General features: G+C 41.9%; 1 protein-coding gene across 1 annotated transcript in view; it reads right to left on the bottom strand.

Annotated features, from left to right (window-relative positions):
• The window catches only part of ATP8B4 (ATPase phospholipid transporting 8B4 (putative)), a 284,625-nt gene that overhangs the window by 12,041 nt on the left and 250,068 nt on the right, over positions 1–22,516 (bottom strand). Inside the window, exons 26-27 of the mRNA XM_052647369.1 lie at positions 7,526–7,609; positions 496–741 (exon numbers count right to left, since the gene is read on the bottom strand). Of these exons, the coding sequence (XP_052503329.1) occupies positions 496–741; positions 7,526–7,609 (330 nt within the window). The remainder of the gene's footprint in view (positions 1–495; positions 742–7,525; positions 7,610–22,516) is intronic.

Here is a 22,516-nt window from a genome sequence, read left to right as displayed (position 1 = left end):
GTTTCTATTATCATTAGAAACTTTTTCTCCCAAGAAGGAAACACAAGGAAGAATTAGTATATCAGTTCTCTTTACATACAGTGTTCAGTCCCAAGAAGTGCCCAGTTCATTTTAAGGTTTCTACTAATACGGAGGTTATAGACACAAAATGCTAATCTCCTACATCTGGGGATTTATGTTAAAACTTCCTGTTTCATCTCAGAATGTGTAGTTAAAAAGAAAACCCCAGTATTACAGGGGTCCCCAGCCTGCAGGATCTAATGTCTGATGATCTGCGGCTGTTGTAATAATACTAGAAATAAATGCACTATAAATATAATGCATTTCTGAAACCATCCCCCCACCACCCTGGCCCATGGAAAAACTGTCCTCCATGAAACCAGTCCCTGGTGCCAAAATGGTTGAGGACCCTACTAAGACTACTGTCAACAAATGAAGCAGAATTTTGCAAGATGTAAAGCCACCCAGTTAAGATATTTTCGCCAGTAGGGTTACCTGCACGCTGACCACAATGACCAGAGACGTGGCCGTGGTCACTGCAAAAGACTGGTAGTCTGCAGTGTGCCGTCCATCTTCTCCAGCCATGTTGTGAAAGGCCCCATAAGGGATGAAGAAAAGGGCTAATGATGTATAGACGCCATGTGCCATACAGATGAAAAATTCATGCTTGTTAAAAAGTAGATTCAGCTGCCCAGGTTTGTAGAGCTGGGGATAATCCATGCTATTCTGGTCACTAACATCCTGTCAACAGAGAGTTACTTTAGTGGAGGAGGCTCAAGGAGAAGTTAGAGAAACTCCGAATTTCCTGTCTCTGGAAATAGCACGTGCATATCTAAGCATGGCCTTCCCAGGTGGCTCAGTGGTAAAGAATCCACCTGCCAATGCAGGAGACCTGAGATGAGGGTTCAGTCCCTAGGTCAAGAAGGTCCCCTGGAGGAGAAAATGGCAACCCACTCCAATATCCTTGCCTGGAAAACTCCATGGACAGAGGAGCCTGACAGGCTACAGCCCATAGGATCGCAAAGAGTTGGACACGACTGGGCATGCATGCACTATCTAAGCATGCCCTAATATGCACTGCTCATTACTTTGTTTTCATTTCCACAGTAACCCAAAGGATATTAAAATTATCCCTACTTTATATAGGAGGAACTTGAGTCTCCAAGAGAGATTCATGAGAGGCAACACAGCTTTTATAACAGAACCAGAACTTGACTTTATGTGGATATTTGGCTTCAAACTGAAGTTTCTTTTCTATACTCTCCTGCAGCTGCGCTCATGTTCCCAGAATTCTAGGACATCCAGTGCAGCCAGTGGGTCCTGGGGTTAGCTGCCAAGGCAGTGACAGGGGATGCCAGCAGAGAGCCTGAGTCAGAAAAGCACCCCCTGAGTTCCCAACTTCAGGGGGAAGGTGAGCAGGAGGAAAGGAACAGGGAGAGAGGGAACAGAATGTGGATTCCAGGTGCAAGGGAGCTGAGCCTGCAGAAGTGAGAGTTATACCCAAGGAGGACTCCATAGGCAGCTACCAGATGCTCAGGTTAGGGAGTTTAGACAGAATGAGAAGGCATCATGCATGGGCCCAGCCAGGCCCTGGGAGAAGCTAAAGCTGTGCACACTAATAACCTGGGGAACAGATTGCACTTCAGTAGGTTTGCGGTGGGGCCTGAGACTGCCTTTCCAACAAGCTCCAAAGCAATGCTGGTGACCATACTGTGAGCACCACACCCAAACACCAGACAATCCTGATTTCAAACCCCAGCTCTGCTGCTTAACAGGTGTGTAGTCTTAGACCCATCACTTAACCTGTCTGAGCCTCAGGTTCCTCATCTTCAGAAGTGCAAACAAGACCATCTCCCTCACAGGATCACTGTCATGATGAAATGGGTATGTATTCAGCAGAGTTCTTGCCACAGTTCATATAATTAAAAACCAAGATGCTTCTATAAATAATAACAAGATAATGATAGTAATAGTAATAATAGTGTTACAGTCTCAGAGTCAAGTGGCCTGGTGCTAGGTTGAGGTCTGTCATTTACTGACCGTATGACTTTAGGAGAATGATCTTAACTTCTGAGTTTTAGTTTCCTCCTTATAAATTAAGCAGTGCCATAAATGGTCACTGAGGCCTTCCAGCATAGCATCTCATGATCGGAAGATCATTTAAGGGTCAGAGTAGGCAAAGCAGAAAAGGATATGGGTAGACACTCAACTTGATGGCAGTAGGGGCCTTATTGTGTATACGAAATTTCCCTGGAGGATCAGATGGTAAAGCGTCTGCCTGCAAGGTGGAAGACCTGGGTTCAATTCCTGGGTCAGGAAGATCCCCTGGAGAAGGAAATGGCAACCCACTCCAGTACTGTGGCCTGGAAAATCCTATGGACAGAGGAACCTGGTAGGCTCCAGTCCATGCGGTCGCAAAGAGTCAGACACAACTGAGCAACTTCACTTATTGTATATACAGTTGACCTTTGAACAATATGGGTTTGAAGTGAGTAGGTTCACCTACACACAGAATTTTTCAATAAATATGTACTACCTGATCCACTCTTAGTTGAAACCTCAGATGCAGAACCGTGGATATGGAGGGGCAACTCTACAGTTATAGGAGAATTTTGGACTGTGTGGGGGTATGGGCCAAGGTGAGGGGGACCGCTAACTTTTGTGTTGTTTCAAGGGTCAACTGTGTATTTTTTATCTATATCTTTTAGCTCTTAGGTTATTTCCATATCTTATGTACTATCAATAATGCTGCAATGAATATAGGACTGTATATATCTTTTCAAATTAATGTTTTGGCTTTCTTTGGATAAATACCCAGAAGTGGAATTGCTGGATCACTTGATAGTTCTATTTTTAATTTTTTGCAGGATTTCTATACTGTTTTCCACTCTGTTCAGATTTTCTGCTTAATCATAATTCAATCTTAGTAGGATGTATGTTTCTAGAAATTTATTCATTCCTTTAAATTGTCCAATTTGTTGCTCTATAACTGTTCATATTAATCTCTTATGATCCTTGTATTTTTGTGGTCAGTTGTAATCTCTTCTATTTCTGATTCTGAGTCTTCTCTCTTCTTTTCTTGGTGAGTCTGCCTAAAGGTTTATTGATTTTATCTTTTCAAGGAATCAGCTCTTAGTTTCATGGATCTTCTCTATCACTTTCTTAGTCTCTATTTCATTTATTTTTGCTCTAATTGTTTTTCCCTTCCTTCTACCACCTTTGGGCTTTGTGCTGTTCCTAGTTCCTTGAGGTATAACGGCAGGTTGTTCGAGTCTTTCATGTTTCTTGAGGTTGGCATTTATTACTATGAACTTCCCTCTCAGAACTGCTTTTACTCTGTCCCACAGATTTTGATATCTTATATTCCCATTTTAATTTGTCTCAAGGTATTTTTAAATTTCTTTTTTGATTTCTTCTTTAACCTGTTGCTGTTCAGAAGCATGCTGCTTAATCCGCACATATAAGTGAATTTTCCAGCTTTCTTCATGTAATTAATTTCTAGTTTTATACCACTGTGGTTAGGAAAGATACTAGACATGATTTCAATTTGTAAAATGTATTAAGACTTTTTGTAGCTTAACAGATGATCTGTCCTTTAAAGTGTTTCATGTGCAGTTCAGAAGAATTTGCATTCTATTGCTTTTAGAGGGAGTATTATACATATATGAGAATATATATATAGATATAGAATATATATTCTGTATATATTCCTTGTATTCTACATATTATATATAGACATGTAATAATGTATGTTATTTTATATACATGTGTGTGTGTCTACACACACATTAAAAGTGTTCCCTGGCAACAGTCATAAAAATCAGGACACCAGACAGGAGTATGAGCTCCTTTCTGGGTCAGGCTGATTACTATAGTCCCGTAGGCTCCTTGGAAAAAAAGCTATGACCAACCTCGACAACATATTAAAAAGCAGAGACATTACTTTGCTGACAAAGGTCCATCTAGTCAAAGCTATGGTTTTTCCAGTAACCATGTATGGATCTGAGACCTGGACCATAAAGAAGGCTAAGCACCAAAGAACTGATGCTTTTGAACTGTGGTGTTGGAGAAGACTCTTGAGAGTCCCTTGGACTGCAAGGAGATCCAACCAGTCAATCCTAAAGGAAATAAACTCTGAATATTCACTGGAAGGACTGATGCTAAAGCTGAAGCTCCAATACTTTGGCTACTTGATGCAAAGAACTGACTCATTGGAAAAGACCCTGATGCTGGAAAAGATCGAAGGCAGGAGGAGAAGGGGACGGCAGAGGGTGAGATGGTCGGATGGCATCACCAACTAAACTGGAATGAGTTTGAGCAGTCTCCAGGAGTTGGTGAAGGACAGGGAAGCCTGACGTGCTGCAGTCCATGGGGTCACAAAGAGTCAGACATGACTGAGTGACTGAACTGAACTGTTGGGACCAGGAATGCAAGTTTCTCTGGCTTCCAGAGTTAGGCAGCCAAGAGGTGTCCCCTGGGTGGCAGCCACAAAAATAGGGGCACTAGACACATGTACCAGCACCTGTTCAGGAGATAATGGTGCTCTGAAGTCTGGCAAAGGGAGCATGTAAGGATGGCACCGACCCTCTGTCCCTGGAGTGTGTTCCAGCAGACTCCGAGATGTGTGTGCTCAGTTGGATGCCTGCTCCCAGGCCGACATTTTAACATAAGCTGGTGAGCCTCTGTGACTGGCATGATCTGCTGTGTCTGCACTGGGCCCAGGAACAGTGAGTCTGAGCACATGGGCCCATTCAAAACTGTTTTTTAGATTGCTTCAGTCTTGTGGGTCTTGGAACAGGAGCCCCATTGGTTTGGGGGGCTTTATCTCTCAGTTGTGGGTTTTAAAAGTTAAGGTGTTCAATGTGGGGTGCATACCCTTCACTCCTAAGGGAAGAACTTCAAGCTTTGAGTTTTCTCCTGGTTGAAGACTGCCATGCTGAGGGTGGGGGCACGGTTTATGGCAAGATTGTGTCCCAGCCTCTCCAACTCGCTTCCATGAATGTGGTCCTCTTGTTTGCTCAGTGTGTAGTCTTCACTCAGACAGCCTTTAGAGTTGTTTAAGAGAAAATTTTTCCTTGTGTAGTTATAGACTGTGTCCACAGCAAAAGGTGAGTTCAGGATCTTCCTTTATCACCATCTTGAACTCTCTCCTTATTATATTTTTTTCCATATTGCACAATAACCATCTTTTCCCAGAAATTGTTTTATTTTTAATATTTTACTCCACATTCTGGGCAGCTACAAAGCACCAAGAAAAGGAACACTTGTAAACATGGGAACTTGGAAATGAATGAGCTTAATCCTTTATATCAAAAGTCTTCAAGAGTTCATTGCTTTTTGTAGAATTTCACAAAATGAGTTGTTCATAATCTGCCTTTTTTACATAAGAGAAGTGAGGCTTACAACTGACTACAAAGCTTCAGAATGGGAGAGCAGAATGAGCTCATAAAGTTAAGATTTATATTTTGCAATAGATGGCTTTGGGCCAGAAAATGAGGCCTAGCAAATGGATCTAACAACAGCCTGGAGAAAATCTGGTCTCCTTAAAAATACTTCAAAAATTTTTTTTAAATAATACACTCTAACTGTGCCATGGAAACTCCTCTGGCTAGTCTTTCACTTCTCCATGGGCAGCCAGACTTTTCCCCCATCCAGGAAGTACCCTCCAAGGCCTTAAGTGTGCCAAGGACCTACCATTTTATAATTGATTCCCTCCCTTCCCTCCCCGCAAGCACACTGAGCTAAACTAAAGAAAACGATACCCTTTCTCTCTCCATGGCTCTGGGGCTCTATGTCTCCCTCTCCCATTGGCAGGGTGCTCCTCTGGCCTGGAGTTTCTGTTTTGAGTCATGCTGGGCAGTTTCACCGCAGATGCTAGCTCTTTGCACTCCAGCCCAGCTCCATGATTCTCTATGTATCCTCACACAGTTCACTGGCTAATACAGTTCTGAACTAATACATAGTTCAGAGGCGAATACAGGATTCCCAGTGTGTGAACTAGAGAGACTAGCTCTGAAGCATATTGGTCAGTTCTACATGAAAAGTAAGTAAACGTACAGTCCTATGAGTTTGGGAAATTCTGGGCTACAATGTAATTAAAGAGACAATTTCTTGTAGGACCTCTCAGAGCCTTTAGAGAAAATAATGTAGGGTGTGAGTCTTTAAGAGGATAGTTCAGTTCAGTTCAGTCGCTTAGTCGTGTCCGACTCTTTGAGACCCCATGAATCGCAGCACGCTGGGCCTCCCTGTCCATCGCCAACTCCCGGAGTTCACTCGGACTCACATCCCTCGAGTCAGTGACGCCATCCAGCCATCTCATCCTCTGTCATCCCCTTCTCCTCCTGCCCCCAATCCCTCCCAGCATCAGTCTTTTCCAATGAGCCAACTCTTCGCATGAGGTGGCCAAAGTACTGGAGTTTCAGCTTTAGCATTATTCCTTCCAAAGAAATCCCAGGGCTGATCTCCTTCAGAATGGACTGGCTGGATCTCCTTGCAGTCCAAGGGACTCTCAAGAGTCTTCTCCAACACCACAGTTCAAAAGCATCAATTCTTTGGTGCTCAGCCTTCTTCACAGTCCAACTCTCACATCCATATACGACCACAGGAAAAACCATAGCCTTGACCAGACAGACCTTAGTCAGCAAAATAATGTCTCTGCTTTTGAATATACTATCTAGGTTGGTCATAACTTTCCTTCCAAGGAGTAAGTGTCTTTTAATTTCATGGCTGCAATCACCATCTGCAGTGATTTTGGAGCCCAAAAAAATAAAGTCTGACACTGTTTCCACTGTTTCCCCATCTATTTCCCATGAAGTGATGGGACCGGATGCCATGATCTTCGTTTTCTGAATGTTGAGCTTTAAGCCAACTTTTTCACTCTCCACTTTCACTTTCCTCAAGAGGCTTTTTAGTTCCTCTTCACTTTCTGCCATAAGGGTGGTGTCATCTGCATATCTGAGGTTATTGATATTTCACCTAATCCGAGATCTTTTGGGGGAGTTAGAAGGGTTTTTGATCCATGTGATACCTATTAAGGTATCGACTCCATTCTTAGGACTCTTTCCATGATTTGCATCTTCTCAGTTCAGTTCAGTTGCTCAGTCATGTCCAACTCTTTGCAACCCCATGGACTGCAGCACGCCAGGCCTCCTTGTCCATCACCAACTCCCAGAGTTTACTCAAACTCATGTCCATTGAGTTGGTGATGCCATCCAACCATCTCATTCTCTGTCGTCCCCCTCTCCTCCTGCTTTCAATCTTTCCCAGCTTCAGGGTCTTTTCAAATGAATCAGTTCTTAGCATCAGGTGGCCAAAGTATTGGTGTTTCAGCTTCAGCATGAGTCCTTCCAATGAATATTCTGGACTGATTTCTCTTAGGATAGATGGTTTAATCTTCTTGCAGTCCAAGGGACTCTCAGGAGTCTTATCCAACACCACAGTTCAAAAGCTTCTACTTAGAAGCTAAAAGCAACTAAAAGGCATCAACAGAGCAAAGTAAGTTACGAAGACAAAGGAAAACACATACCTGGTCAAAAATCCCCATGGCTAAAACAGGCAGCGATGTGTAGACAATGTTAAAAAGGGTAATGAACCACTGGTCGTAGACAGTCTGAAATGAAATTAACACATCAGTGAGAAACAGCATGCATAGGTGTAAGAATATTCACTTTTAGGCTTTTGGACTAACTATCTCAATTTTCCTAAAGTGGATGCGAGTTTGGTGTTAGAGTCAGACAGACCTGAGTTCTCCCCAGGCTCATTCTCTTATCAGCTTTGCTGCTTTGTGGGACACCTAGATCTCTCTAAACTTCAATCTCTTCATCTCTAAAATGAAGTCATACTTTCCTTGTAGAATTTCAGTTGGGGAGAAGGGCATGAGACACGTAGCACACCTAACACAGTGCTGGATGCACATAAGCTCTGGCCCCTTTGATGGGTTATTTCACCCTTTAGGTTTTCAATGTCTTCTATAAGTCCAACTACCTGAACTGCTAAGCAATAAGCAAAGGATCCATGAACATCTTCAGAGGGAGATACAGAAATGAACCTGTCAGCCCCATCCTGTGTTCACATGGAGAACTTTTTCTTGTGAGTGGTTTAAAGCAAAGTGGGCATGGAGCTAGCTGCTTGCTACACTGGATATAAATCAGACAATAAAAACACCCCTCACACCTATAGACAACATTTCCTTGCATGAACCTCACTAAAAGTGAGGCATGTGAAATAGTTCTTATGCATCCTTTGTATTAATAAGTATACAGAAATGTAGAAACAGAATGGAAAAAGTATTATAGACCTTATCACAAGCAAAGGGAAAGATTAAAACATAGGTCTCCAGCTCTAGAGACTTCCCTGGTGTTCCAGTGATTAAGAATCTGCCTTGCAATGTAGGGGATCCAGATTCGATCCCTGGTCAGGGAACTAAGATTCCACATGCCACGCTCCACAGCTACTGGGCCCACATAATCTGAAGCCTGTGTGCCACAACTAGAGAGCCCATATGACGCAACTACTGAAGCCTGTGCCCTCTGGAGCCTTCGAGCCACACCAGAGAGTCCATGCATCATGATGAAAGATCCCACATGACACAACTAAGACTTGATGCAGCAAAATAAACAAATATTTTAAAAACAAATAAAATAAAACATAGGTCTCCAGCCCCTAACCAATGTCTGTTCTACCACTGTATCATTCATTCATTCAATGTTTATTAAGAAACCACTATGTGCCAGGTACCAGGTTCTCAGCAATGATAATTTAACATGATACAATCAGATAAAAATTCCTCATGAAATCTTCACTGTAATGGTGCCGAGGAAACAACAAAAAAGATTTTATATAATAAGCAAGATATATAGTTGATGAGTAAATGAGTAAGAAAGTAACAAATACTGGGGTAGAAAGAGGGTAGGAAATATGGAAGGGTTGTAAGGTGATTGGAGAAGGTATCACTAAGAAGTAACATTTGAGAAAAAAGATCTGAAGAAAATTAAGGATCAAAATATGCAGCTTTCTGGGACATGAACATTTCACATGGCAAGTAGATCACATGAAAAATCTGTGAGGCAAGAAAGCATCTGGCAGGTTCAGAGGACAGCAAGACAGCCCATTTGGCTGGAGCAGAGCAACCTACATGGAGTATCATGAATTTCAAATAAATAATTACAGGAGGATCCTATAGAGGTAACTATGGATTGTTCCCTAAATAAAAGATGATGGCATTAGAGGATTTTGAGCACAGGAACATCATGATTTGTACTTTAACCTGATTCTCTGGATTCTGTGCTGAGAATAGACTAAAGAGGCACAATTGTGGAAGTTGGGAAACCAATTAGGAGGCTAGTGCAGTGCTCCAGGTGAAAGATGAAGGCAACTGGATCAGATGATCAGTGGAAAGAAGTGCTGGAGTTTGAATATTTTCTGAAGCACACTTTCTTCTTAGGGAAATTCTGAAAGCAACAGGAATCTTAAATGCAATTGTTCCAGAAAGAGAAACTAAAGGTAAGTTCTACATATAACATATAACATAGGTAAGGCAATCTTTCAAATCATGTCCTATACATGTAGATAATATAGAAGAAAAAAATATTTTGGTGGCTTTATTGGTAAATCTGGATTTGGACTATTATATGTCTTTGCATTGCTGTTTGTTCTTGAGATAGTGTATACTTGTTCAAGGAAAAGAGAAGTGGAAGCCAGTCTTTAAAGGCCACATCTCAAAGAATGAAACTAGATCACTTTCTAACACTACACACAAAAATAAACTCAAAATTGATTAAAGATCTAAATGTAAGACCAAAAACTATAAAACTCCTAGAGGAGAACATAGGCAAAACACTCTCCGACATAAATCACAGCAGGATCCTCTATGATCCGCCTCCCAGAATTCTGGAAATAAAAGCAAAAATAAACAAATGGGATCTAATTAAAATTAAAAGCTTCTGCATAACAAAGGAAAACATAAGCAAGGTGAAAAGACAGCCTTCTGAATGGGAGAAAATAATAGCAAATGAAGCAACTGACAAACAACTAATCTCAAAAATATACAAGCAACTTATGCAGCTCAATTCCAGAAAAATAAATGACCCAATCAAAAAGTGGGCCAAAGAACTAAATAGACATTTCTCCAAAGACGACATACGGATGGCTAACAAACACATGGAAAGATGCTCAACATCACTCATTATCAGAGAAATGCAAATCAAGACCACAATGAGGTACCACTTCACACCAGTCAGAATGGCTACGATCCAAAAGTCTGCAAGCAATAAATGCTGGAGAAGGTGTGGAGAAAAGGGAACCCTCTTACACTGTTGGTGGGAATGCAAACTAATGCAGCCACTATGGAGAACAGTGTGGAGATTCCTTAAAAAATTGCAAATAGAACTGCCTTATGACCCAGCAATCCCACTGCTGGGCGTACACACCGAGAAAACCAGAATAGAAAGAGACACGTGTACCCCAATGTTCATTGCAGCACTGTTTATAATAGCCAGGACATGGAAACAACCTAGATGTCCATCAGCAGATGAATGGATAAGAAAGCGGTGGTACATATACACAATGGAGTATTGCTCAGCCATTAAAAAGAATACATTTGAATCAGTTCTAATGAGATGGATGAAACTGGAGCTGATTATACAGAGTGAACTAAGCCAGAAAGAAAAACACCAATACAGTATACTAACACATATATATGGAATTTAGAAAGATGGCAATGATGACCCTGTATGCGAGACAGCAAAAGAGACACAGATGTGTAGAGCGGACTTTTGGACTCTGAGGGAGAGGGAGAGGGTGAGATGATTTGGGAGAATGGCACTGAAACATGTATACTATCATGTAAGAAACGAATCACCAGTCTATGTTCGATACAGGATACAGGATGCTTGGGGCTGGTGCACGGGGATGATCCAGAGAGATGATATGAGGTGGGAGGTGGAAGGAGGGTTCATGTTTGGGAACACCTGTGTTGGATTCATGTCAATGTATGGCAAAACCAATACAGTATGGTAAAGTAAAATAAAGTAGAAATAAAAATTAAAAAAAAAATAAAGGCCAAATCTCAATCTGAAATTTCTTTTGAAGCTCCACAGGTGGTTTTATTCAACACTGAATAAACCAGACACTGTGAAAAATGCTGATTATTGTATTCTCAGCAAGGTTAGTCCCTTGGTGAGAAGTAAGGAGCATGGATATGTCAAGCAACTCACGGAGACTTCATTCTTAGGGCAAAAAAAAAAAAGAAAAAGAAAAAATGAGAACAGAAAAATGGAGGTGTGGGCTAGATGAGAGAAGGAAGGAATTTGCTTTATTCTCTGAATATCTCAGAGAGTTGAGGCCTGGAATCTACATAGGAAAGACCTGCTCAATGTCATTTTCTCTCTGAGGGTATGCCAAACACAAGGTAGGAAAGTTGAATTCTACTACCAATAAACAGTTGAGACAGGATTTAGGCAAAGGGGCAACATTAGGGACCACCATCAAGAGGCCTATGCTTGTGACTCAGAATAACCATTTCTAGTAACCAGTTTTTAAGTTCTCTTTTGTTATCTGTGCGTGCACGTGAAGTCATTTCAGTTGTGTCTGACTTTTTGCTACCCTATGGACAGTAGCCCACCAGGCTCCTCTGCCCATGGGGATTCTCCAGGCAAGAATACTGGAGTAGGTTTCCATGCCCTCCTCCAGGGGATCTTCCTGACCCAGGGATCAAACCTGCATCTCTTACACCTGCTGCTTTGGCAGATGGGTTCTTTACCACTAGCACCACTTTGAGGCTTATTAAATTCTGCCTGAACTCTGCTGTGAGGATCTGAAAAGGGGCCTTATGTCCAGCGATATGCTAGGTGTTTAACAACTAAGGTCTTAAAATAAAAAGCCTGAGTTGTAACATTTACCAATTTCCATGATGTAAATATTTTCCATTAGCTGTTCAAGCAGTCATATCACTGAGTTATGAAGAGATGTGCCATAGCACACCACTGTATAGTATTTCTACCACATCAATCCAGTAGATACCATTAACCTCAAGAGCGTAATCAGCAAAAGATGGAGAACTCATTTAAAAGTGATTCAGTGGGAGGAGAGGGTAGGATGATTTGAGAGAATAGCATTGAAACATATATATTACCATATGTAAAAATAGATAACCAGTGCGAGTTTGATGCATGAAGCAGGGCACCCAAAGCCATGACTCTGTGACAACCAAGAGGGATGGGATGGGGATGGGGTGGGAGGGGGCTTCAGGATGGAGGGGACATATGCATATCTGTGGCCAATTCATATTGATATATGGCAAAAAAACTCACAATATTGTAAAGTAATTGTCCTCCAATTAAGGTAAATAATTTAAGTGATGAGTTTGGATTAGTTATGAACTTTGTTTTCCACATAGTTTATTTAAATTATAAGTTTACAGAATTTAATTTTCATTAACAACTATGTTTAACCACTGGCTCACATTTAAAAAGCAGTTCTTAGGGACCAATATGGGCTAACTCTAGCATACCTCAGCCTATGTTTATGCTGGGAGCAAAGTAGTACAGACAGCGCAGATTCTAGAGCATCTGAGACTCTGTGTGGCAAGAGAGAACCTGCAGAAGGGCAGGGGAATTGCCTGGAGTGTCAGGCAACCATAATAGACCAGAAAAGCTTGTGAGCATTCCCTGGAAACCCCAGGATATTCTAGCAGAGGTATCTGACACAAGCCTGGATTTATGGTGCTCACAAGACAGGAGCATGTGCCATCAATAACAACTGATTAATACCAAACTCCCCACTGAAGATGCACGTATGCATGCTCAGTCGTGTCCCACTCTTTGTGAACTCATGGACTGTAGCCCTCCAGGCTGCTCTGTCCATGGAATTCTCCAGGCAAGAATACTGTAGTGGTTTGCCCTTTCCTTCTCCAGGGGATCCTTCTGACTCAGGGACTGAACCTGTGTCTCTTGCATCTCCTGCACTGCAGGCAGATTCTTTACCACTGAGCCACCTGGGAAACCTTGTATGTGGCAGAGACATGTGCCATCAATAGCAATTGATTAACACCAAACTCCCCACTGAAGACAACAACAATAACAAGAACCAAGGGCAAAAAAAAGTATCTCCATCAAAGCCTCAATGAACTAATGAATGGGGAATACCTCTCAAGATCAGGGGGAGGATGAGAATTTAAGAACCACTTCAAGGCCTAGGATGATGTGTGTTTTTTTTTCTCCAGAGACCGTGTTTATCTCATTCTATGAGCTGCTGAGGTTGGGATGAAAGCCTGATGTTTTGTGGGCCAACCAGGTGTCCTGCCGTAGACCCTAATCCCAGGAGGCCGTCCAGATTGGGAAGTATGTCAACAGGATCTCTACCCTTGACGGGAACATTATCCCTCTAGTCTCAGAAAATGATTAAAAGCAGAGGGTCCTGAGTGCCTCAGTTGCCTTCTGTAAATCTTCACCATCCCCAGGGCACATGGCTCAGAGCAGTGCAACCCTCCAGGGGCCCAGCCCACAGTAGATTGTTAACAGAGTTGCAGATACCACCTCCTATCTGCCAAACTCCTGTCTGCTCAGCCTCTTTCTCTTGCTTCAGATGAGCCAATGTGTCCAACGAGTCTATTCCTAGAAATATATGTCAGAATGCCTGCCTTCCTGCACCAAGAGACCTATGAAAACGCTCATACCAGCACTGGTTATAAAAGCTCCAAACCAGAAACATTCATGGCAGACACTGTGTTATACTGATATCATAGAATTCTACAAAATAATAAAAAGCAAGGAACTATATAACTGTATCCAAAACCACAAATGAATCAAAAAATATATACGATGTTGAGCAAAAGAAGCCAGACAAAAAAGTATGATTCCCTTTCAGTAAAGTTTAAAAATGTGCCAATCTATGTTGTTTAGAGGTTTATGCTCATATGGTAAAACTATAAAAGAACATGATTATAAAATATCAGGGCAATGATTACCTCCAGAGAGTTGGAAAATGAGGTGTGACTGAGAAAAGGCAAGGGAGCTTCTGGGGTTTGGCAACCTTCTTGTTCTTGCACTGGATCATGGGGATGTGAGTGTTCATTTTACAATTTGTTAAGCTGACGTTTATATATTATATACTTTTTTGTAGATTTGTTATTTTTTACAATAAAAAGGGAAACACATGACCTATTCTTTAGTCACAGTCTGGTGGGACTTTGGGCAATGGGAATATTTTAAATATCCTGATGCCCATGCCATATCTAGGCCAATTAAATCAATATCTTTGGAGGTGGGATGATCAAAGTATCAATAATTTTTAAAATTTCTCTGGTGAGTCCACTGTTGAAGCCAAGATTGAGAATTTAACTTATCCCATCCAGAAAGAAAGCAGTAGCTGACACATACCCTCAAGTATTTTATGATGGTTTCATATCAATTCATTTCATGATTGAAGCATGGAATATTTAAGAGGGGGAAAGCAATTTAATTGAAGTGTGATAGCCCCAGGCAAAACCTCACACTGTTGGATCTCTTTTTCCTCTACCTCATCCACCATCCAACCTCTACTCACTGAGGACAGATGATTTCCTCATCAAGAAAGAAAGAATCTGGAAGATTATGACAAGCTAAACTGTGAGTGGGGCTTCCCTGGTGGCTCAGCAGTAAAAAAACATCCATCTGCCAATACAAAAGACACAGGTTTTGTCTCTGGATTAGGAAGATCCCCTGGAGAAGGAAATGGCATCCCATTCCATATTCTTGCCTGGAAAATCCTATGGACAGAGGAGCCTGGGTGGGCTACAATCCATGGGGTCCCAAAAGAGTCAGACACAACTTAGCAACTAAACAACAACAAAACAATCAGCACTGATGGTCTGGCCTAAAGCGCCATGAACATCACCACAAAGTGCCTAGCATTAAACCTGCAGTTATCTGATGGTAGCGTTTGTAAGCTGGTGTTCAGATCTGAAGCCTCATTTCACAACTTGAGAAAGAGAGGACAGGAAAGGAAAATTAGTGAGAATAAAGTTTAAATGAGTTTTTACAATTTCTTGCAAGAGGGCTTGCTGCCACGCAGAATCACAACAAAAAGAAAACAAAGATTAGCTGGCTGATAACGTATGGAACACCCTATGGGCCAGATGGTATTAACTCATTAAATAATCACAACAATCCTGTGAGGTTGGTGCTATTAACAGGTTCCAGTTTATAGATAGGGGAAACTAGTTTGAGGCCCATTAAGTTAGGAGACTGCCCAATGTCACTGAACACAAAGATTTTCAAAGTGATATAGGGAACTTTTAGGGGATCCACAGTGTCAAAACTATTATCAGAATGATGCCAAGAAGCTGTTTACTTTCCTTCTTTACTCTCATTCTCATATGAGTATATATGATGTGTGATGTCACAACCAAATGGATGCAGAAGCAGATGTGAGAACCCAAGTGCCTCCTGTTGTGATAAATAGTAAGAACTTAAGTATAAAAACTCTCTTTGCAAAACTAATTTTTTATTTTGAAAAGTACCACAATTTTTTTTCACTAAAATATGTTATTTAGATAAGCATGTCATGGGTGTGTTATTTTTAATAAATGTTTAACTATCCTCCATTTTAATTCCTAATATATTGCCAATGCAGGAGATATGGGTTCGATCCTGGGTCGAGAAGATCCCCTGGAGAAATAAATGGCAACCCACTGCAGTGTTCTTGCCTGGAAAATACCAGGGACAGAGGAGACTGGGTGGGCTATAGTCCATGGGGTCGCAAGGAGTCAGACATGACTTAGCAACTAAACAACAACAACAAATAATAAATATTGATAGAGTCCTGAGATCACAGAGTCGTAAGACTGCTGGCCTATCAAGTGTCAGGACCACCTTCCAGCCCTGGTACTCAGCATTCATAGCACTGACCGTGGTATGAAACCACTGCTCAATCCGTGGTATCACTTGGCAAGTTTCTTTAAAAGCTTCCCTGCTCTTGTCATTTTATATAGTTGAAAGTGTACAACAAATACAATTCTGTATGCTGGTTTTTGTCATTTAAAATGATACAATTTGCTTAAAAGCTTCAAGTGGTTTCCCATTTTAGAGTGAACTTCTAAGACTCTGCACCATGCCTTAAGGCCCTTCGTGATCCATGCAGCCTACCTCTTCAACTTTGCCTTTCTGCACTCTTGTCCTTTCTTATGGAGCTTCAGCTTCACCGATTGTCTTTCTCTAACTTACCAGGCTCATTCCTATGTCAGGGGACATTTGCACTTGCTATGCCCTCTGTCTGGAATACTTGAACCCCAGGGTATTCATATGAACATTTCCCTCTAAACACTCAGGACACAGTTCCAGTGTTAACTTCCCAATGAGAACTTCTACAATACCCAGTGCTTTCTTAATAGCAATTCTGAAATTATCTCACTAATTTACTCCTTTATTATCTGTTTTCATCCCACTGGAATATAATCTTCCCGGGTAGCTCAGCTGGTAAAGAATCTGCCTGGAATGCAGGAGACCCCACTTCGATTCCTGGGTCAGGAAGTTCCCCTAGAGAAGAAACAGGCTACCCATTCCAGTATTCTTGGGCTTCCCTGGTGGCTCAGACAGTAAAGAATCTTTCTGTAATGTGGGAGACCTGGGTTCAATCCCTGGTTTGGGAAGATCCCTTGGAGGAGGGCATGGCAACCCACTCCAGTATTCTTGCCTGGAGAACCCCCATGGACAGAAGAGCCTGGTGGACTACAGTCCATGGAGTCGCAAAGTCAGACAGGACAGAGTGAGTAAGCACAGCACAGAATATAATTTCCATGAAACAGAGACTTATGCACAGCGATAACTCCCATATCTAGAGCAGTGTCTAGCCAATGGTGGGTGCTCTAAAAAGATTTGTTGAATATTCTACAACTTTTTATAAATGTTAAACATTTAACTTGCTAGTAGACCCTCCCCTGAGGACATGCCATGGGCTTTGCAAACTCAAGTGTGTCCAGGCCTGGACTCATTCTCACAGTCCCTTAACCAGGCCCCTTCCCATGCTCCCTAAATCAGTTTCTGACACTACCACTTCCATCCCAGAGCCCAAGTCAGAAATCTGATCTCTCTTCCTCTCTCCAACACCCCACATTAAATTAATCCCAAACCCCACTAACTTAACCATGCCAGATGGGTGGTGTTCCAGCCCAAACCAGTCTTCACTTCAGTTTGGGATGGGAATCCCAAACCAGGGATTCCCATTCTTTCCCTCTTCACCTGCTTCACTCTGACGGATCCTGAAAGGTCAGCCCAGGGTCAGATCTTCTAGTAAGCCTTTCTGAGCTCTGCCCACTGCCATCTTCCATAGCTGGGTTCCAGGCCAGTAGTCCCATGACATTCCATACCTCACTGCTTCACAGCTGTCGACTCAATAATTATCTATGTACTGGTTCCCAGGCCCTCCCCACTAGACTTCAAGCTTCTTGGTGAAACTGCAGGATCCCATGGGGCTCCTGGGCATGGAAGCCTTTCCATGTCCCCCATTTCTTGTTTGTAGGGAACAGCTCCAACCTGTATGACCTTGAGTTTCAAAGGGAAGATTCCAGCAACTGTTAATCAGGAACAGGATGCAGAGACAGGGTGAAAAAGCGAAGAAACAACACTGAAGCCTAGGACAAGGTCCTGGTTCCACCTCAAGGGAGTTTCAGTTCAGTCACTCAGTCGTGTCCAACTCTCTCTGATGCCATGGATTACAGCATGCCAGGCTTCACTGTCCATGACCAACTCCGGTATCCTGCTCAAACACATGTCCATCAGTGATGACATCCAACTATCTCATCCTTTGTCATCCCCTTATCCACCTGCCTTCAATCTTGCCCAGCATCAGGGTCTTTTCCAATAAGTCAGTTTTCTGCATCAGGTGGCCAAATTATTGGAGTTTTAGCTTCAGCATCAGTCCTTCCAATGAATACCCAAGACTGATCTCCTTTAGGATGGACTAGATGGATCTCCTTGCAGTCCAAGGGACTCTCAAGAGTCTTCTCCAACACCACAGTTCAAAAGCATCAATTCTTTGGCACTCAGCTTTCTTTATAGTCCAGCTCTCACATGTGTACATGACTACTGGAAAAACCATAGCTTTGACTAGATGGACCTTTGTCAGCAAAGTAATGTCTCTGCTTTAGAATATGCTGTCTAGGTTGGGCATAGCTTTTCTTCCAAGGAGCAAGCGTCTTTTAATTTCATGGTTGCGGTCACCATCTGCAGTGGTTCTATAGCCCCCCAAAATAAAGTCTCTCACTGTTTCCACTGTTTCCCCATCTATTTGTCATGAAGTGATGGGACCAGATGCCATGATCTTAGTTTTCTGAATGTTGAGTTTTAAGCCAACTTTTTCACTCTCCTCTTTCACTTTCATCAAGAGGCTTTTTAGTTCCTCTTCCCTTTCTGCCATAATGGTGGTGTCATCTGCATATCTGAGGCCATTGATATTTCTCCTGGCAATCTTGCTTCCAGCTTGTGCTTCATCCAGCCCAGCATTTCACAAGATGTACTCTGCCTATAAGTTAAATAAGCAGGGTGACAATATACAGCTTTGAAATACTCCTTTTCCTGTTTGGAATCAGTCTGTTGTTCCATGTCCAGTTTTAACTGTTGCTTCTTGACGTGCATGCAGATTTTTCAGGAGGCAGGTAAGGTGGTCTGGTATTCCCATATCTTGAAGAATTTTCCAGTTTGTTGTGATCCACACAGTCAAAGGCTTTGACATGGATCAATAAAGCAGAAGTAGATGTTTTTCTGGAACTCTCTTGCTTTTTTGATGATCCAGCAGATATTGGCAATTTGATCTCTGGTTCCTCTACCTTTTTTAAATCCAGCTTGAACATATGGAAGTTCATGGTTCACATACTGTTGGAGCCTGGCTTGGAGAATTTTGAGCATTACTTTACTAGTGTGTGAGATGAGTGCAATTGTGCGGTAGTTTGAGCATTCTTTGGCATTGCCTTTCTTTGGGATTGGAATGAAAACTGACCTTTTCCAGTCCTGTGGCCACTGCTGAGTTTTCCAAATTTGCTGGCATATTGAGTACAGCACTTTCACAGCATCATCTTTTCAGGATTTGAAATAGTTCAGCTGGAAATCCATCATGTCCACTAACTTTGTTCATAGTGATGCTTCCTAAGGCCCACTTGACTTCACATTCCTGGATGTCTGGCTCTAGGTGAGTGATCACACCATCATGGTTGTCTGGGTCATGAAGATCTTTTTTGTAGAGTTCTTCTGTGTATTCTTGCCACCTCTTCTTAATATCTTATGCTTCTGTTAGGTCCATACCATTTCTAGGTATGGTATGGACCTAACAGAAGCACATAACAATAACCTCAAGGGACATACATAACAATATCTTTGAGCTCTTTAGCTCACACTAAAATCCCCAACAAAGGCAAGATGTCAGCACTCTTCCTTCCAGAGAAGACCAGAGAGGCCAGATTAGAAGAACCAGAGAAATGCATCAAGAGATTGCCTGAGACCAGGCTAATGGAGTACAGGCCCTCATATACCCCAACCCTTATCAGCACACCCCCTCTTTGAACCATTGCTATAAGACTCCTCACCAAATCCTCCCAGGTTGGGACAAACAGTTTTCAAGGGCAGGAGTACACTGTGTTCCCCTTTGCCTGGCAAAGTAATAGAGATATTCTTTACTACTGCACATGAAACTCTGTCTCTGACAAATGGATGGTGCCCATAAGTGAATACCTTCAATAAGGAGGGAAGGAAGGAAGATAGGGAGGGACAGAGGGAGGAAGAAACATGCAAAGATTCAAGCTTCAAGTCGTGTGTTTAACAATTTTTTTAAAAAGGTGCATTTTCCTACTGATTATACTTTTTTATGGAAATGCAATCCTTTATTGCTACAACCAAAGATATTTGTACCCGTAACAAACTACTATATTAATAAAATCAATGGAAAATTAGAGCATGATTTAAAGAACATGAAATACCGTGATATAATTATGCACTTTCCTTGTGAATATTTCATTATATCAACCACTGTTTACTCTAACTCTAGTTTTGCCTCTACAAATGTCATTCATGAGTCACTCACTTTTAAAAAACACCTTTCCCAGTGATGTGTATTGATTTAGCACAGTTTAGGCTTTAGGGGCTTGAAAGAGAAAAAGGAGAATGAAAAAACTGGCTTAAAACTCAATATTCAAAAAATTAAGATTATGGCATCTTGTCCCATCACTTTATGGCAAATAGATGGAGAAACAATGGAAACAGTGACAGACTTTATTTTCTTGGGTTCCAAAATCACTGCAGATGGTGACTGCAGCCATGAAATTAAAAGATGCGTGTTCCTTGGAAGAAAAGCTATGACCAACCTAGACAGCATGTTAAAAAGCCAAGACATTACTTTGCCAACAAAGGTCCATCTAGTCAAAGCTATGGTTTTTCTAGTAGTCATGTATGGATGTGAGAGTTGGACCATAAAGAAAGCTGAACACCAAAGAATTGATGAGAGTCTCTTGGACTTCAAGGAGATCCAACCAGTCCATCCTAAAGGAAATCAGTCCTGAATACTCATTGGAAGGACTGATGTTGAAGCTGAAACTCCAATACTTTGGCCACCTGATGCAGAGACCTGACTTATTGGAAAAGACCCTGATGCTGGGCAAGATTGAAGGCAGGAGGTGAAGGGGATGACAGAGAATGAGATGGTTGGATGGCATCACCGACTCAATGGACATGAGTTTGAGCAAGCTCCAGGAGTTGGTGATGGACAGGGAAGCCTGGAATGCTGCAGTCCATGGGGTCACAAAGAGTTGGCCACGATGACTAAGTGACTGAACTGAAATGATTAAAAAAATTAAGTCACAAGCAGTATTTCTACTATTACAGGCTTCTTCCTTTCCTTGCAAGAAATCTCCAGCTGCTCAGATGGTTATCCTAGTAAATGTTCCCCTTCCCCTTTAAGTCCTTAGCTACATTCAGAAAAATTTTAAGATCCCCTCTGATGACTAGGACCAGATGAGAGGGACATACTAGCCAGATCATGACCCACATGGACTCCCATCCATTTTCTCCCCTTCCAGGCATCCTCAAGCCCTCTACTACCTCCACTATCCCCATCTCTCTCTCTCTTCTGCTATTCTCATTGTTATGGGTTGACCAGAAGCCCCAAAGAGATGGGAGGGGTGGAGGGTGGAGGAGGGATTCTTCTGCCGCCTCTCGTGTGAGCAGCATTCTGGCCTGAGACTATATCAGACCACTGCTGACATTCTGATTTGGGGTGACTCAAAATTGTTTATATAAACAGGAGTCCTGAACAAAAATTTTGGCCTAGGAACTGCATCCTCCTAGGGGCAGCCATACCACCCCTACTTCCAAATTTTCTGTTCTGCATGATGCTACTAATCTGTTTGGAAGCCTAAAAGTGTCTCTTTACAGATCAGAAAAAAAAAAAAAAAAGTGGAGTGTTCCTTTTCCCAACCTCACTGTTTTCCTATTTAGGGAAAGCTCCTCCTTGCTCCCTTCTCTGTGGGAGCAATTTATCAACCTTATCGACCATTTTATATAGAGTAAAAATACCACAGCTACAAATTACAGTCTAACAGCTTGGGGAACACAAAAGCTATGATTTATAGAATACCACATTTAAATAAACTTTAATAAGGATCTCAGACAGTTACAAAGGGCTTTCTATTCTGAGACCGTTGGCTTAGCTCCTTGTTCAAATGACAGGACGAAATACCTCTCTGGAGACATGTATTCATCCCTTTTGCTGTGTGTTTCAGAGGAGAACTATATAATGATACATTTTTTTTTCTTTTTGGCCTTAAAAAACATTTGCCATTTAAAGAAAACACATTGTGGGATAAATATGAGGTGCTCAGCCTCAACACATCTGTTACTGATTTGTGTAATTAACAGAAACCCACTAGCTGGATCCAGGAGTAACGGCCCAGGCCTGAGCACCCACCCCTCCCTGGGTTGTCCCCAGAGCACATGTGGAAGGCAAGGCGGTGGCAGGGGAGTGAGGGGGGAGGTGGACGGGGACTGCCAGCCAGGTTGAGATGGGCTTGCAGGTAACCAAACCCATGAAGTCACCCAAGCCTTGAGATTAGTCGCACTCTTTCACGTCACTTTCCAAACTTTTCATTATGAGTTTTCTTATACTGTTTGACAGAACCAATGTTTTTCTGGCCTTGACAAGATAATTGTTTCCATATCACAGCAGAACTTAAAAAAAAAACCATACACAGCCCTGTATCTCACTGACAATGATAAATTGTCATCAGATAATATCAGAAGTACACAGTGCCAGTATTTGCATGGTTTCAAATGTGAATTTCCTAAACAAGGATTCAACCAATGGGTTGTTTTTTTTTTTTTTTTTTTTTGAGGTGGGTGGGGGGCTTATCTCCGGTTCGGGACAGTTTATTTTTATTAAAAGTCTTGAGGGCATAAGGTATTTTAAAAATAAGTTATGCATATAAATAGTATACATGAGCCCACAGAGGATTCCATGAAAACCATGCAGGCTTTGATAACAGATTAGAATAAGGTATGTC

This window comes from Budorcas taxicolor, chromosome 10, assembly GCF_023091745.1.
Source record: "Budorcas taxicolor isolate Tak-1 chromosome 10, Takin1.1, whole genome shotgun sequence".
NCBI classification, from domain to species: Eukaryota; Metazoa; Chordata; class Mammalia; order Artiodactyla; family Bovidae; genus Budorcas; species Budorcas taxicolor.
Note: the sequence above shows the minus strand (reverse complement) of the source record. Positions and strands in the feature narration are given on the sequence as shown.